Source organism: Martes martes (assembly GCF_963455335.1).
Source record: "Martes martes genome assembly, chromosome: 8".
Taxonomy (NCBI): domain Eukaryota; kingdom Metazoa; phylum Chordata; class Mammalia; order Carnivora; family Mustelidae; genus Martes; species Martes martes.
In genome coordinates, this window is record NC_137895.1 from 25,610,026 (window position 1) to 25,629,159 (window position 19,134).

General features: G+C 38.5%; 1 protein-coding gene across 1 annotated transcript in view; it reads left to right on the top strand.

The window, feature by feature from the left end:
- The window catches only part of FGD6 (FYVE, RhoGEF and PH domain containing 6), a 112,802-nt gene that overhangs the window by 40,279 nt on the left and 53,389 nt on the right, over positions 1-19,134 (top strand). Inside the window, exons 4-5 of the mRNA XM_080811426.1 lie at positions 14,008-14,075; positions 14,161-14,191. Coding sequence (XP_080667552.1) covers positions 14,008-14,075; positions 14,161-14,191 — 99 coding nt within the window. The remainder of the gene's footprint in view (positions 1-14,007; positions 14,076-14,160; positions 14,192-19,134) is intronic.

Sequence of the window (19,134 nt, forward strand, 5' to 3'; positions counted from 1 at the left end):
GAATGTAAATGCGCTAAATGCCCCAATCAAAAGTCACAGGGTATCAGATTGGTTAAAAATCTGCCATCAATATGCTGTCTGCAGGAGACTCATTTTAGACCCAAAGACACTTCCAGATGGAAAGTGAGGAGGTGAAAAACCATTCATCATACTAATGGACATCAAAAGAAAGCTGGGGTGGCAATCCTTATATCAAATTAGATTTTAAACCAAAGACTGTAATAAGAGATGAGGAAGAACACTATATCATAATTAAAGGAACTACCCAACAAGAAGATCTAACAATTTTAAATATGCCCCTAACATGGGAGCAGCCAATTAAATGAACTAACAATAACAAAATTAAAGAAACACATTGACAATAATACAATAATAGTAGTGGACTTTAACAACCCCCTCACTGCAATGGACAGATTATCTAAGCAGATGATCAACAAGGAAATAAGGGCTTTAAATGACACACTGGACCAGATGGACTTCACAGGTATATACAGAACATTCCATCCTAAAGCAACAGAATACACACTTCTCAAGTGAACATGGAACATTCTCCAGAACAGATCACATTCTGGGTCACAAATCAGGTCTCAACCAGTACCTAAAGATTGGGATCATTATCTGCGTATTTTCAGACCACAATGCTTTGAAACTGGAACTCAATCACAAGAGGAAAATTGGAAAGAACTCAAATACATGGAGGCTAAATAGCATTGTACTAGAGAATGAATTGGTCAACCAGGAAATTAAAGAAGAATTTTAAAAATTACAGGGAAACTTTGGGGCCCCTGGGTGGCTCAGTTGGTTGAATGTCTGCCTTTGGCTCAGGTCATGATCTCAGGGTCCAGGGATTGAGCCCCGAGTCAGGCTCCCTGCTCAACAGGAAATCTGCTTCTCCCTCTGCCCCTCTCCTCCACTTGTACGTGGGCTCTCTCTCTCTCTCACAAATAAATAAATGAAATCTTTAAAAAAAACTCATGGAAACATTTTCATGAAAATGAAAACAGTTCAAAATCTTTGGGATGCAGCAAAGGCAATCCTCAGAAGGATGTATATAGCAATCCAAGCCTTTTTCAACAAACAAGAAAGGTCTCAAATACACAAGCTAACCTTACACCTAAAGGAGCTGGAGAAAGAACAGCAAATAAAGCCTAAACCACACAGGAAAAGAGAAATAATAAAGGTTAAAGGATATATCAATGAAAGAGAAACCAGAAGAACAGTAGAAAAGATCAACAAAACTAGGAGCTCGTTCTCTGAAAGAATTAATAAGATTGGTAAACTCTTGGCCAGACTTATCAAAAAGAAAAGAAAAAGGACCCAAATAAAATCATGAATGAATGAGGAGAGATCCCAACCAACACTGAAGAAATACAAACAATTATAAGAGCATATTATGAGCAACTATATGCCAATCTGGAAGAAATGGATGCATTCCTAGAGACGTATAAACTACCAAAACCGAAGCAGAAAGAAATAGAAAACCTGAATAGACCCATAACCAGCAATGGAATTGAAGCCATAATAAAAAATCTCCCAACTGGAGCCCAGGGCTGGATGGCTCCCCATGGGAGTTCTACCAAACATTTAAAGAAGGACTAATACCTATTCTCCTGAAGCTATTTTAAAAAATAGAGATAGGGCGCCTGGATGGCTCAGTCGCTAAGCAGCTGCCTTCTGCTCAGGTCATGATCCCAGGGTCCTGGGATCAAGGCCCACATCGGGCTCCTGCTCAGCGGGAAGCCTGCTTCTCCCTCTCCCACTCCCCTGCTTGTGTTCCCTCTCCCTCTGTGTCAAATAAATAAATAAAATCTTTAAAAAATAAAAATAAAAAATAGAGATAGAAGGAAAACTTCAAACTCATTTTATGAGGCCAGCATTGTCTTGATCCCAAAATCAGACAAAGACCCCACCAAAAAGGGGACTTACAGACCAGTATCCCTGGTGAACATGGTTGCAAAAATTCTCACCAAGACACTAACCAGTAGGGGACGCCTGGGTGGCTCAGGTGGTTAAGCCGCTGCCTTCAGCTTGGGTCATGATCCCAGGGTCCTGGGATCGAGTCCCAAATCGGGCTCCTTGCTCAGCGGGGAACCTGCTTCTCTCTCTGCCTGCTGCTCTGCCTGCTTGTGTTCTCCCTCTCTCTCTCTCTGACAAATAAATAAGTAAAGAAAAAAATCTTAAAAAAAAAAAAAAGATACTAACCAGTAGGATCCAATAGTACATTAAAAGGATTATTCACCACAACCAAGTGGGATTTATTCCTAGGCTACAAGGGTGGTTCAATATCTGCAAATCAATCAATGTAGTATATTACATTAATAAAAGAAAGGACAAGAACCATATGATCTTCTGCATATAGATGCAGGAAAAGCATTTGACAATGTACAGCATCCTTTCTTGATTCAGATGCTTCACAGTGTAGGGATAGAGGAATCATATCTCAATATCATAAAAGCCATGTATAAAAACCCACAATAATAGCATTCTTCATGGGGAAAAACTGAGAGCTTTTCCCCTCTGGTCAGGAACATGGCAGGGATGTCCACTGTCTAGTGCTATTTTCAACATAGTACTAGACGTCCTAGCCTCAGCAATCAGACAACAAAAAGAAGTAAAAGGCATCTGAATCAGCAAAGAATAAGTCAAACTCTCATTCTTCGCAGAACATGATACACTATGTGGAAAACCGAAAAAACTCCACCCCAAAATTGCTAGAATTCATACAGGAATTCAGTAAAGTGGCAGGGTATAAAATCAATGCATAGAAATCAGTTGCATTTCTGTACTCCAACAATTAGACAGAAGAAAGAGAAAGTAAGGAGTTGATCCCATTTACAGTTGCATCCAAAAACAATAAGATATATAGGAATAGGGGCGCCTGGGTGGCTCAGTGGGTTAAGCCTCTGCCTTCAGCTCAGGTCATGGTCTCAGGGTCCTGGGATCAAGCCCCGCATTGGGCTCTCTGCTCAGTGGGGAGCCTGCTTCCCCCTCTCTCTGCCTATTTGTGATCTCTGTCTGTCAAATAGATAAGTAAATAAATCTTTAAAAAAAAAAAAAAAGATACCTAGGAATAAACCTAAACAAAGAGGCAATAGATCTGTACTCAGAAAACTCCAGAACACTCATGAAAAGAAATTGAGGAAGACACAAAGAAATGGAAAAATGTTCCATACTCATGGATTAGAAGAGCAAATATTGTTAAGATGTTTATGCTACCTAGAGCAATCTACACATTCAGTGCAATCCCTATCCAAATACCATCAGCATTTTTCACAAAGCTGGAATAAATAATCCTAAAATTTGTATGGAATCTGAAAAGACCCTTATAGCCAAAGGAATGTTAAAAAGAAAACCAAAGCTGGTGGCATCAGAATTCTGGACTCAAGCTCTGTTACAAAGCTGTCATCATCAAGGCAGTATGGTACTGGCGCAAAAACAGAGACAATAGATCAATGGAACAAAACAGAGAACTCAGAAATGAACCCTCAACTGTATGGTCAACTGATTTTTGACAGAATAAGAAAGAATGTCCAGTGGAAAAAGGACAGTCTCTTCAACAAATGGTGTTGGGAAAATTGGACAGTCACATGCAGAAGAATGAAATTGGACCCTTTTCTTACACCATACACAAAAATAAACTCAAAATAGATGGAAGACCTAGATGTGAGACAGAATTCCATCAAAATCCTAGAGGAGAACACAGGCGGCAAGCTCTTCGACCTTGGCTGCAGCAGCTTCTTGCTAAACACATCTCCAAAGGCAAGGGAAACAAAAGCAAAAATGAACTGTTGGGACTTCATCAAGAAAAAAAAGCCTTTGCATAGCAAAGGAAACCTTGGACAAAACCAAAATACAGCTGACAGATTGGGAGAAGATATTTGCAAATGACTTCATCAGATAAAGAGCTAGTATCCAAAATCTATCCAAAGAATTTATCAAATTCAACACCCAAAGAACAAATAATCCCATTAGGAAATGGGTGGCAGAATGAACAGATTTCCAAAGAAGACATCCAAATGGCCAACAGACACATGAAAAACTGTTCTACATCACTTGGCATTAGAGAAATATAAATCAAACAATGTGATACCACCTCACACCAGTCAGAATGGCTAAAATTAACAAGTCAGGAAACAACAGATGTTGGTGAGAATGTGGAGAAAGGGGAACTGTCTTACACTGTTGGTGGGAATGCAAGCTGGTACAGCCACTCTGGAAAACAGTATGGAGTTTCCTCAAAAAGTTAAAAATAGAGGTACCCTATGACCCAGTAATTGCACTACTGTTTATTTACCCCAAAGATACAAATGGAGTGATCAAGGGGTGCCTGGGTGGCTCAGTGGGTTGGGCCTCTGCCTTCTGCTCATGTCATGATCTCGGGGTCCTGGGATTTAGTCCTGTGTCTATCTCTCTGCTCGGCAGGGAGCCTGCTTCCCCCCACCTCTCTCTGCCTGCCTCTCTGCCTGCTTGTGATCTTTGTGAAATAAATAAATAAAATCTGCAAAAAACAAACAAACAAAAAACAACCAAATGGAGTGATCGAAAGGGGCAATTGTATCCCAATATTTATAGCAGCAAGTTCACAATAGCCAAACTATGGAAAGAGCCCAGATGTCCATTGACATATCAGTGGATGATGAAGATATGGTATATATGTACAATGGAATATTGTGTACCCCCTCAAAAAAGGAAATCTTGCTGTTTGCAATGACATGGATGGAGCTAAAGGGTATTATGCTAAGTGAAATAAGTCAGTCAGTGAAAGACAGTTATCGTGATATGTGGAATTTAAGAAACAAAACAGAAGATCATAGGGGAAAAGAGGAAAAAAATGAAACAAGACGAAACCAGTGAGAGAGATAAATCATAAGAGACTCTTGGGCATAGGAAAAATCCGAGGGTTGCTGGAGGATGGGTGAAGGAATGGGACAACTGGGTGGTGGACATCGGGAAGGGTATGTGTTGTAATGAACACTGGGTATTATATAAAAGTGATGAATACAGACCTGTACCCCTGAAACCAATAATACATTATGTGTTAATTAATTGAATTTAAATTTAAAAAGAAAAAAATGGGCTAAAAGTAGTCATTTTTTCAAAGGAGATAAACAGATGGCCAGGAATATGAAGAAATTGAAACCCCTGTACATTGCTGGTGAGAATGTAAAATGGTACATACAGCCTCTTTGGAACATAGTCTGGCAGTTCCTCCAAACGTTAAATTTAGAGTTACCATATAACCCAGCAATTCTACTCCTTGTTATATACCCACGTGTAAAAAGCATATGTCTAGAGAAAATCTTAGTGCAAAATGTTCACAGCAGCATTATTCATCATAGCTAAAAAATGGAAGGAACTCAAATGCCCATCAACTGATAAATGGAGCCATCAACTGATGAATGTATAAACAAATGTAGTATATACGCACAATTGAGTATCACAGAGCGATTTGTAAATGTGCTGATGCATGCTGCAACATGGGTGAACCTTAGAAATTGGGTAAGTGAAGGAAGTCAGTCACAAAAGACCACATGTTGTACGACTCCATTTACGTGAAATGCTCAGCATAAGTACATCCATAGAGACAGAAGATAAATGGTTGCAGAAGGTGGACAGAAGGGAGGATGGGGAGTGACTGCTTATAGGCATGGAGTTTCTTTTGGGGGTAATGAAAATGTTCTAAAGTTAGATTGTGGTGATGATTATATAACGTTGAATATATTAAAAACCATGGACTTTATACTTTAGAAAGGTAAAAATACATTTTATGGAATATGAATATTTTAATAAAACTATCAAAATAAAGAATCTCACTATAGGGAAAACAATAAAGCCAAGTGAAAGATTGTACAGAGTAATGCCTATGGTATAGTCCTATATACATACATCAACCCAAAGGTCTTTGAAGTAGAAACATAGGAAGAGAGCTTCTTTTATTTTTTCAAAACTTTTTTAAAGACTTTATTTTATTTTAAGATTTATTTATTTGAGAGAGAGAGTGAGAGAGAGAGACAGAGCACAAGAGGGGTGAGGGGCAGAGGGAGAAGCAGGCTCTTCGCTGAGCTCCAAGCCCAATGCAGGGCTCAATCCCGGGACTCTGGTATCAGGACCTGAGCCGAAGGCAGATGTTTAACTGACTGGGCCACCCAGGCGTGCCTAAAGATTTTATTTTTAAGTAATCTCCACAGCCAACGTGGGACTTGAACTCACCAGCCCAAGACCAAGAGTCTCGTTCTCTTCTGACTGAGCCAACCAGGTGTCCCTATTTGAGGCATTTTAAAAAATTTATCTTTAATTTAAATTCAGTTAATTAACATAAAATGAATTATTGGTTTCTGAGGTTGGGGTCAGTGATTCATCAGTCTTATATAATATCCAGTGCTCGTTACATCACATGCCCCTCTAATGTCTATCACCCAGTTATCTTATTCCCTCTCCTCCCTCCCTTCCAGGAACCCTCAGTTTGTTTCCTATGATTGAGTCTCTTATGGTTTGTCTCTCTGATTTCATCTTGTTTGATTTTTTTACTCGCTTCCCCTATGATCCTCTGTTTCGTTTCTTAAATTCCACATGTAAGTGAGATCATATGATAGTTGTCTTTGTCTGATTGACTTACTTTGCTCAGCATAGTACCTTTAGTTCCATCCACATCATTATAGATGTCAAGATTTCATTCTTTTTGATGCCTGAGTAATATTCCATCATATATATACACCACATCTTCTTCATCCATTCATCTGTTGATGGACATCTAAGCTCTTTCCATACCTTGGCTATTGTGAACATTGCTGGTATAAATATTGGGGTGCAGGTGTCCCTTTGGATCATTGCATTTGTATCTGTGGGGTAAATACTTAATAGTGCAATTGCTGGGTCTTAGGGTGAGAGCTGCTTTTATAATTTCTTTGATCCTCCATTTCGTAATTGACACAATGAGACAGCAATCCCCTGTGTAACTCCATAGATCCTACAGGATACATAGTTGTAACATGCCAAATATTAGTTGTAAAAACACTTCTGAAGTCAAGAAAGTTTATGCATATTAGGCACTTGTAGTATACTTCTTAGATTGTGTTTATGATAGGTTGTATTGGTTTCCTAGAGCTGCTGTTATAAAATACCACTAACTGGGTGGCTTAAAACAACAGAAGTTTATTGTTTCACAGTTCTGGAGGCCAAATGTCTGAATTCAAAGTGTCGGCAAGGCCATGTTCCCTCCGAAGCCTATAGGAGAGAATCTTTCTTCTTCCTAGTGGCTTGCCTACAGTCCTCATAGTTCCTGGGCGTATACCTGGCAAGAGCTGGAGTCTCTGCCTCCATCGTCAGAGTGTCCTCCCTTCATGCATGTCTGCATCTCTTCTCTTCTTAAAGGACACCAGTCAGGTTAGGGGCTCCTCGTAGTCCCATATGACTTCATCTTAATTTACTAATTTTATCTGCAACAACCCTGTTTCCAACAAAAGTCACATTCTGAGGTCCCTGGGGGTTAGGACTTGAGAATATTTTTTGCAGGCCATGAATCACGCCAAAAACAGGTGCCATAGTCCGTGGACATGTAATGAGCACGTAGCTCATCATGTTTCAGGGCCAGTAACATTTCCTTATGAAACTGCCAGACTTAGTAGAGGAGAAAATAAAGTGTATATGCCACTGGGCCCTTGTTTTAACTTTATGAAGAGAGAGCAAACAGATGTTCAAAGAGATACTCCTGCAATAGTAAACGAACTACCTGGAAAGGGAAGAATATTAATTTGTACCACACCTGTGTGCCTATTCTTGTCTTTGTACTATGGGAACAGTTATTACACTTAATCTTTAAAAACATGCTAGGATATATATATATGACATATGTACTATTATTTTTTTACATGAGGAAAAAGAGTTTTTTTATACAGGTTAAGTAACTTGCCTTGAAGCCTGCTGAAGTGGGTTTTTTAACCAAAATATATCTCTGCTCATAACTCAGGATAAGCCAAAGAAGCTGAATGATGTTGATGGAACATGTTTGAGATGGTAGTGAATAGCCATGGTAATCTCTATTTTTTTCATGTTCCACCTTTTTAGTTTTATGTTTTGGGGTCTTTACTTTTAGTGCTTAACAAATGGTTGACGTTGAGATCTTTCATTCTCCTTCATTATGGTTAGAATATTCACCACTGTTCACCTTTCCTGCATATTGACTTCCCTACCACTTTTCCAAATTTTCTTTGTAAAATAACTGATATGATATGTACCCTTATGAAGAGAGGGGTGAAAACCCAAGAACTTTGTTCTTGAGAGGCTAATCATGTTACCTCATTGGGGGGATAATTTAATGATAAAGGTGTTTCTCAGGCAGATCTGGTTGTTCAGCTTTTTGCTTTTTCAATAGAGCCCATGAGTAGCATAGCAGAAGCCTTTTAAGAATTCTCTTAAAAAGTAATGGATAAATTCACTGAATTTTACTTGTAGTGAACAAATACGAATAGACGAGAACACGGTTAAGAATTTACAGAACTGGGCTATGATCAAGAGGTCAGAACATGAAACTGGGTTTCAGATCAAAGGTTCTGTTTTGGAATTTGTTTGACTTATTTTATGATCTTCATGAGGTGATTTCATTTGTGGCTAATGTTTCAGCTTCCACAGCAGGGTACTTTTGGGAGATGCAGTTATTTAACAGGCAGTCTGCTCTGAAATGTGATGTAATTTAAGTGAGGACTATCATTAACTGAAAAGTCAAGATGCCAAATATGGCCTCTCGAGGTTTTACATTGTGGTGTATTTTTCCATCATTGTTTGACTTGGGTCAGAATAAGTCATTTGTTCTTCCAAGTTGAAGATAATACAGAACTTTTCATTTTGTTCTGTTTCTTAGTTATCTTTGACTTTCTACTTTGAAAATTATTGTAATTCATTGGATAATTTTCTAGTAGTTACTAGCCCTCGTTAGCTCTGTAGTTGTCCTGGTTTAAAAGGTAAACTAGACAACAGAATACATAGATTCCTAGAATTTTAGAATCACAGGAGGCCTTAATCATCTAGGCCAACCCCCTACCTTTTTTTTTTTCTCGCATTGACCTATTAGTTTGAAATTACATTTTCATGTTACTCAGTACATAGTCAAAAGCAGTGTGCTCCATTCTTAGATTCTGAGAAAGTGACAGCCACTCTTGTACACATTCATGCATATCAGTTGCAGTGGACCACACATTGTGCTGTATACAGTAGGTGAGTAAGGTCCTAAACTAGAGGGAATTAAACATGTCAACAAATAAACATAATCCCCTAGAGTAAAGTTCTGTAAATACTACGTGAATAAGAGAATAACTTGTCCTGTGACAATGGTGGGGAGAGAATGTCAAGGCAGCCTTTCATAGAGGAGAAAACCTTTGAGTGCTATCTTAAAGGATAAGTTGGAATGTTATAGGCAGAAACCTTTGAGGAGGGGAGAAATGATAAGGAGGGAAGTCAAAGCAGAAGGAAGGGCATATAGGGACAGACATGCAAGGGCAGAGCGGACTTGGAGTTGCAAGGTGATTCCAGCATGGCTGGAGGAGAGACTGTACAGTGTTGGGGAGCAGGAATGGACTAATGAAGATAACTATACACACTGTGGAGTGTCTTAGATGCACGGCAACAGAAACTTGAGTCTTTTTTGCCCACAGGTGATAGGGAGTTGCTAATGGGTTTCAACCTGAGAACTAAGGTATTTGCATTTTAGAACTATTACTCTGGTGGCAGTATAGAGACTGGATTGCAGTGGGGTTAAATATAGAGCCAAGGAAACTACTTAGGTTCCCGCAGTAGTATAGGCAAAAAATAAGGAGGCAGTATTAAAGGAGAGGTAAGGATCAATGAAGCTTTAAGGAAACATTCAGAAGGATAAATTGTCAGGACTTGATGACTCAGATGTGGTCGTAGAAGATGGAAAAGAAAGAGTGCAGGTTTCTGACTTTGATGACTAAATATCTACAGTATCTAGTATACAGAGACTTGATGATGTGTTTAAGGAGTGACAGAAGGTCATTGGATGGATGCTTTATTCTTTGTGAATCTTTTCCTGAATTACACACCTCTGCCTGTTCGAATCTTTCACTACTTCAAGATGTCAGCACATTTCATAGTTATATGTATAGTTGTTTATTTGGTATGCTTTCCTTATTCACTTCTTGAAGGCTGGGGATTTTAAAAAATTTATCCTTAAATTCATCTTATGGCAGCCACTCTCCTGCCCCATCCCAGACCTACAGAATCAGAATTTCCAAGACAGTTTAATGGGAATCTGAAATTTAAGAGCAGCTTGGAAGTTCTAATGATCAGTAATGTTTTCACATTTAACTGTAGAGCAATGAATCAGCTGAGGGTAGAGCTGTTTTCTCCTACTAACCTTGCTATCAAATGATGGATAGATAGAGTTTTAAATGATGGAGTAAGGATGGTGGTCACTCCTTCCTCTTGGAATGATTTCAGAATAACGAGGATAAGAAATGCAAATTCTGCCTTTAGTGTATTAGAAGACAGCTTAAACTTCCAATCACAGTGTATGAATAAAGGCTCCCATTTCCACCAGCAGTAGATAAAGGTTCCAGTTTCTCCATATCCTCACCAACACCTGCTATTTTCTGATATTTTTTAAAGTTTATTTATTTTTTTAGTAATCTAGTACTTCAATATATAGTAATTTAATCATCTCAAACTCTTGACCCCAAGATCAAGAGTTGCATGCTCTTCTGACTGAGTCAGCCAGGCACCCCACTATTTTCTGATTCTTTTTTAATCCCATTTTGTGGGTATGAAGTGGAATCTTACTGTGGTTTTAATGTGCGTTTCCCTGATGATTGATTATATTCTTATACATCTTTTCATGAAGTTATTGGCTATTCTTATATATTTAATGAAATGTCTAGTTACATCTTACATATACTGGACACAGAACCATGTTTGCAAATATTTTTTTTTTACTACCAGGGTTTATCTGAGATTTATTTCCATTATGGTGTCTTTTTGAGCCTAAAAGTTTTAATTTTATGAAGTTTAATTTATCAGTGTTTTTTTCTTTTATGGATCATGCCTTTGGTGTTATATCTAAAAACTGTTACCCTATGCAGAGTCACAAAGGTTTTCTTCTAGAAGTTTTATATTTTTAGCTCCTACATTTAAGCCCAGGATACATTTTTTAAATTTCTGTATGTGGTGTCAGTTATCTTATAAATTCATCTTTTTGCTTATGGATATCTAATGGGTCCACTAATTTTCAGCCATTTGTTGAAAAACAAAATCCTTTCTTTTTATTTTTTTTTAAGATTTTATTTATTTATTTGAGAGAGAGAAAATGAGAGAGAGCATGAGAAGGGGGAAGGTCCGAGGGAGAAGCAGACTCCCTGCCAAGCAGGGACCCCAATGCGGGACTCCATCCTAGGACTCCAGGATCATAACCTGAGCCAAAGGCAGTCGCTTAACCAACTGAGCCACCCAGGCAAACCAAAATCCTTTCTTCCATCAAATTGCCTTGACAACTTTGTCAAGAATCCAGTGACCGAATTTAAGGGCTTGCTTGCTTCTGTTTTTTTCCCATTGATCTACATGTCTGTCTTTATGCCAGTACTCACCATTTCCCCCCCCACCCCAAAGTTTACAGTCTCAGCTTCTAGAAAGGAAACACATACTTCATAGTCCCCAGCTCCAGAGCTGCCTCTGAATGCCACCACTGTCTTTCTCACTGACTTGCCATGCCACACCTGAGATACTGAACATTTGACTCTTAAGATTTTGGAATTGTAAGTTCAACACTTCCATTTGACAGATAAGGAATGTCAGGCCCCAAGTTAAAGTCTTTTTGTCCCCTGCTGGAACAGAAGCATGATACCTGCTCAGGAATAACATTGACTATGGAGTCACCACACACCTCTCTCTAAGGAGGGCCTGGCAGAGCAAGGTACTGAGGAGAAAAAAGGTATTTGGAGTAGAGACTTAACAAGCGCAGAGTTATAAAAGGAGGAAAGGCAGGGGCACCTGGGTGGCTTAGTCCGATCAGTTGAACTCCTGATTTCAGCTCAGGTCATGATCTCAGGGTCGTGAGATTGAGCCCCGAGTTGGGCTCCACATCCAGCGCAGAGTCTGCTTGAGATTCTCTCTCTCCCTCTCCCTCTGTGCACCACCCCTGCACCCCAAGCTTGCTTGCCTTTGTGTGCTTTCTTTCTTTCAACTAATAAATAAGTAAATCTTTAAAAAGAGAAAAGAAAATAAAAGGGAGATGCCAAAAGTAAAGTACACCTACTTAAAATTTTTGTATAAAGGTGGTGCACATTTTAGGTGGCTTTGCTAGTCAAATGCTTCACCATCTATAGTGTACCTAGGTTTCTTTCTTTTTTTTTAAAGATTTGATTTGTTTATTAGAGATCACAGGTTGGGGGGGCAGGGGGAGAGGGAGAAGCAGACTCCCTGCTGAGCAGGAGCTCAGTCCCAGGACTCTGGGATCAGGATCTGAGCCAAAGGCAGATGCTTAACCAACTGAGGTACCCAGGCGCCCCTGTACCTAGGTTCTTTTAAAACTACTGCCAAGAGTACCTCTTGACCTGTATGGGACCTCCCATCACTTGAAAATAAGAGTGCTGAGTTAAGGTTTTAGTTCTTTCAGTGGTTTAGGTTTTTCTTTTTTCTTTCTTTTAATATTTTTTTAATTTTTATTTTTAAGTAATCTCTGCACCCAGTGTAGGGCTCAAACCCATAGCCCTGAGATCAAGAGTCTTATACTCCCTGTTTTTCATTTTTAATGCATTTCTTCTGGCCTTCAATTTTAAAAAGATATCCTGTATTTACAAAATTAAACTTTCTAGCTACAGATGATGTAACCCGTTATGATAGGAAAACAACAATTATCCTAATGTGTGTGCATGTGCATGTGTGTGTGTGAGTGTGTGTACACAGTCATGGTTATTAGCACATGACTGATACGTGGTCTGAAAGATCACGCTGTGCATAGACTGCTTCCTGAGGAATGTTAGCTGGTGAATGGAGCTGAGTATGTTGTGCTTATATTGCTTGGTTGAGCAAAACTTACCCAGTCTGTTGGTCACAGTCATTCAACAACCTATCTTAGAAAAGCAGAATAATAATGGGGATGGAGGTCAAATTCATCTATCTAATTGTTCCTTTAAAGATAGAGTTTGGGCGCTAAGGCCAAGTAGCAAGGCAAAATATCCTAGGCTAACTAGACAGCAGTATTAATGCATTCTGAATGAATAACTGATTGTTCCTTAAAGATTATTTGTGTGAGTCGTTGGTTTCATACCCTACTTTGAATATTTTTTTTGCATAACTATTTATATTCTGATGGAAGGGTTAGGATTTTTTTAATATTGTATTTAAGTTCTTCTGTACTAAAATATGAAAACATGTAAGGGATAAGTACACACTGCACGATTAATATTTACTCTTGGAGGGGGAGGAAAACTTTAGCGTAATATATATTAAATTTGTTTCATGAAATGTTTTAAACCAGACACTGCAGAATGTTTGGGATTTGTTAAATCTTGAAGGAAGGGGGGTGATATATGTGGTATTTTTTGAGCAATGAATCTTTGTGAGGAGATGCCATGATTATTGGCAGATATTGAAAAGACATTCAGGGTAGTGGAAGAATTCCTAGAATTTATATATTGGGAAGAACTCATGTTTATGTGATATCTCTAGGAGTCATTTCTCCTGCAGAACGTGACTTTTCAGTTTTTCAATCGTTGGCTTGTGCTCCACCGAGGCTCAGGCTTCTCAGGACAGTCAGTCGAGCAGTACAGTGCTGGTAACAGTCCAAGTGAGATCACCGAATGCTCTCCACTCTTCCTGTATTGTGTTTCAATAACCACATCTAGTTCTCCATGTTTCTATTTGAGATGTTATATAGTATGGAATTTGTTCTAATCAGAAACCTCTAAGTGTCAGAGCTTGAATTTATATCTGACTGGCTCAAAGCTGATTTTCATTATCCTTTTATAAGTTCATGCTTTTTTAATGCACTCTTTTCCACAGAATGAAGATACTGGAATGAAGAGTAAAGTCCATCATATTGCCAAGGAGATCATGAGCTCAGAGAAGGTGTAGGTATTCAGTTTATAATTCGGAAGACCATTTATTTCCCCACTGGCTCATTTAAAACATTTCTTTTATTGTTATCTTTTACAGGTTTGTGGATGTGTTAAAACTTTTGCATATTGTGAGTATCTACAAATAACTGTCCTCTTTTGCATTCTTCCCTATGTCAAAAAATTTTTAGCATAACTTTAAATATACTTTATACATATATATATACTCTTTCTAATATATGGTTACATGTTTAAATTCATGTATATGTGAATATAGATATTTTCTGAAATGTATGTATCTTGTGTGTGTGTAGTATACCCAGATGACTTCCAAAAAATAGAACCTTTATATCCATATTTCCGAAGTTTTCAAACTTTCTGTGTTCATAATAAAGAGTTTTTAGTGATAATAGTTCTTGGGCATTTGCAGAAGATGTCTATCAGAATTTTGTACTAGCAATGTATAAAAAATGTCATGATCAGTGTTCAGAACTATTCTCTCTGAATCTGCTCTCAGAAATAGACACTTAAAATAGACATTTTAACAACTAACTTTTTAAAGTTCTGTATTCAATTTTTGTAATTATCAACTTGAACGAACCTGTTGGAAAACAGGTATGATGTGTCTGACAGCATATTCATTTTTCTCATGCATTTTTTTGTACCTGCAAGTTTTTACAAGTTCTATTATGCATTGGAAGTGAACGTACTTTTAATCCTACTTTATTCCAGTTATATTTTGGCAAGTTATTAAAATTTAACAAAAGAAGGGTAAGGTAGAGGAAACAATGAAGAAAGAAATTGAAGTGAAAATTTACTTGTATGGTATAATTATTAACATCATCTTAAACTTAATTACTGAGAAATGGTAGGTTCACACCCATTAATATCTCTAAGAGTATCATTTTCAGTTTTCCTTTTAAAAGATACATGTGAACTTAAAAAGTAGGGTACATTTAAGGGTGATTCACATTCACTAAATGATTCTCTGCTCTATATGTGGTCCAACAGAAACCTGGAACTCTAATTCCTGCGTGAAAAATCTCTAGTTTTGGAAACCTTTTCTTTCTTTCTTTCTTTCTTTCTTTCTTTCTTTCTTTCTTTCTTTCTTTCTTTCTCTCTTTTTTTTTTTTTTTTAAGATTTTATTTATTTATTCAACAGAGAGAGAGAGATCACAAGTAGGCAGAGAGGCAGGCAGAGAGAGAGGAGGAAGCAGGCTCCCTGCTGTGCAGAGGGCCCAGATGGATGCAGGGCTCAATCCCAGGACCCTGAGATCACGACCTGAGCTGATGGCAGAGGCTTAACCTGCTGAGCCACCCAGGCGCCCCTGGAAATCTTTTCTAAAACTATTCTTAACATTACTAATTTGTTTTGAGAAATTACTGTCCTGTGAATAGTTTCTTATGTAACTCTTGACTGTATTGCTTAGTTCTCTTTGTAATTTTTTTTTTTTGAGATTCCAAAACTTTTTTTTTAGTAAGTAAAAAAACTAATAGACATAAAATCAGCAAGGATATACAAGAACTGAATAATACCATTAACCAACTGAAATCCAATTGGCATTTATACAACCCTCCATCAAAAAAAAAAAACCAATAAAATTCTTTTTATAAGTTTATAGAACTTACCCAAGAGAGATCATATCCTACTGCTTTAGCTACAACCCTCAAATTGTTACATTATGTTTTTTTTTACTTTTTTTAGTTCAAAATGTAATTCATTTTTAAAAATTATAGCATGATATTTGATCACCCAAACAGATTTGTTGAGTTTGAAGTATATTGTCATTTCAAATACAAAACAGCATGATGAATAAATAACTTTCCAAAATAAACTCTGGTTTGAACTGAATAAATTCCATTTTTTACTGAACCTCTCTATTGTTTAAATAGTTGTAGAGTATAAAGAAAAAAGCTGAACTCCCTTTCTCTGGAAAGCTCAACCTATCTGTAGGACAAACAAATTGTACTTTTTTGACATGTTTTCTGATCAACATGTTTAAATAGAAATAGGACCTCTCTAAGGAAATTTTAAGCATTCACTTGGAGCTCACGGAGGCGAACAATACTATGGAGCCAGAAAAAATCGAATTGGAACTTGAGTGCAGTAGTTCAGCAAATCTTGCATGGAACATGTGTTGAAGATGCCACGATAAACAGCAGAGTCCTAGTCCTCATAGTGCCTATACTCTACTGTAGCGTTTCTCATAATGTGGTGAGGGACTGGATTTTAAAATTTCCAACCCATGCTGGATCAGAACTTTTATAAAATAAAATAGAAATGTCATGGCCATGTCAAGGTGACATAAAAGTTTCCAATCCCTTATTCACCCTTCTAACTAATGTCTTTGCAGACCAGTAACAATTTAAGGACCACACTTCGAGAAAGTTGGCAAAAATATCCGTGTCTGTCCTGCCTAAGTACATTGTTTCCGTTTCTCTTCCTTCCTTCCTTCCTTCCTTCCTTCCTTCCTTCCTTCCCTGCTTCCTTCCTTTCTGTTTTTTTTTTTTTTTTCAACTTTATTTTTCAGACGGGGGAGAGAGTGCCCCCGAGTGAGAGTTGTGGGGAGGGGCAGCAGGAGAGAATCCCTGAGCAGACACCCTGCTGAGTGAGGAGCCTGTCAGTCATAGGGCTCTATCTCAGGACCCCTGAGATCATGACCTGAGTGAAAAACCAAGAGTCGGACAGTTAACCGACTGAACCACCCAGGTGCCCCGATTCTGTTTCTTTTTTTTTTTTTTTTTTAAGATTTTATTTATTTATTTGACAGAGACCACAAGTAGGCAGAGAGGCAGGCAGGATGGGGGGAAGCAGGCTCCTCACCGAGGAGAGCGCCTGATACAGGACTCAATCCCAGGACCCCAAGATCATGACCTGAGCCGAAGACAGAGGCCCAACCCTCTGAGCCACCCAGGCGTCCCATCCAATTCTGTTTCTTAATAGCTATGTGAATTTCAGAAAATAGTCTGACCCTTTGGCCTAGCTTTCCTCATTTGTAAGATGGATATACAAATAATGATCTCTGTGGTTGTGAGGAATCCATGAAATAAAGTATGTGAAGAGGCTGGGTATGGTACACAGTATATAGTAGATGCCCAAATTGCCTTTCATTACCTTCTTCATTTTCGTCTGTAGAACATCAGTGAATGGGAAGAATTCATTTTGTTATCAAACAGTAGCCTTTTTATAATTCTGTCCCTTCCAAATGCCTTTTTCCCTCTCTACTAATATTTCATTTTAATGAAGGAAGTTCAGATTCCAGTAGGTAGAGAAGCAATTAAGAGTTTCATTAGTTTACTGGGGTCCCTGGGTAGCTCAGGTGAGGATCTCAGGGTTGTGAGATAGAACCGCAGGCTCCGTACTGGGTGTGGAGCTTGATTACTCTCTGTCTGGGGCACCTGGGTGGCTCAGTGGGTTTAGCCTCTGCCTTAGGCTCAGGTCATGATATCAGGGTCCTGGGATCAAGCCCCGCATCAGGCTCTCTGCTCAGCAGGGAGCCTGCTTCCCCCTCTCTCTGCCTACTTGTGACCTCTCTCTCTCTGTCAAATAAATAAAATTTTTTAAAAAAATCTCTCCTTCTGTCCCTTCACCCTCCCCATCACCTGCACGCACACATGCATGCTCCCTCTCTTTCTCTAAAAACAAACCAAAAAAAAAAGCTTCACTAGTTTATTTATTTGATTATTTCGAACTATTTATCTTGCTCTTACCCCTGTATTTTTGGAACAAATCATGAACTCTATGAGAGTGAACAGCCAGGTGAGGTATTTCCCATATTGTCTCAGATCTGATAGTTCTCATGGATGGCCTTGGCTTCTTCCCAGATGGTGTTGAACAGAGTGAATCATCCAAAACCCACCTTGACTTGTACATTTTCAAAACCTCCTAAGCCTTTAATGTAGGAGTGAAACTAGATCATCTGCCAACCTCATGTTAACATCCTGTCTGGTATGCTAACTCAGCACAGCCCAGCTCTAATGGGAATTTTAACAACAGAGCATTAGCCAGGTGAGAGCCATTACTAGGAGAGACTTGTTAGCAGCATAATGTGGGTGAAGTCAAAAGAGTCTCTTGTTTCATTTTACCACCCCCACCACACGTTAAAGCTCGTATTTACCCTTCTACCAAAAGGACCCCACAAAGGTAGCCCATGGATAGTTTTAATCCTGAACACTTGCTATCTGACTTCACATGAATGAGTTCATGCCTGTGTTATATCCTAGAATATGACTGCTTTAAAATATAAATAACAGGCTTTAGATAATCCAGTGGATTTTTTTTTTTTTTTTTGGGAAATCAACCAAGTATCCAAGTGGCTTGGGAGAAGCTATTGTTTCAGTTATACATGATTTCCCATGAATAGTTTTCTGTCTTAGAGACTCTAGAATAGCATCAATAGATCTTTCTGTGATGACAGACATGTTCAGTATTTGCACTGTCCAATATGTCCAATAGTTTTAAGCTTTAAATTTGTCGCTGTAGCTCACTAACACTTTATATATCACTTTATCGCTCTAGCTCACTGACATTTCTTTGTTTAGAATTTGCTAAACTAGGTGATACAGCTTATAGAAAAAAAACGTAAAATGTAGACTAAGGAATTTCATCATTTAAGCTATTGTGACACTGAAAGGAAGTGGGCTTGGATGGAGGCATGCAGTTTAAAATCAACTCAAGATTCAAGGAGCCAGTATTTTCAGTTAAGGTCTTTGATTCTTCTGCCTGTGTTTGTGAGGAAAAATTGGGCCTGTAGTTGCAAGAGCAAGACTTTACAATTAGGGTTTTTTGTGATACATGCTCTACAATATCTGCCTTGAGCTCCTGGACTTGGAACCCGATTTTTTTTTTTTTTTAAGTAATCTCTACACCCAACGTGGGGTTCAAACTTTCAACCCCAAGATCAAGAGTCACATGCTCGGTGACTGAGCCAGCCAGGCACCCCTGAACTAGATTTTTTAAAAGGTCCAGTGCTGCACAGTGTCTCTAAATCAATACCCAATATCAGTGTTTCCCTTTTCAAAAGAATAGTGCCATCCCTGTGGCTGCCAAAGCCAGAAAACTAGGATTTGTTCT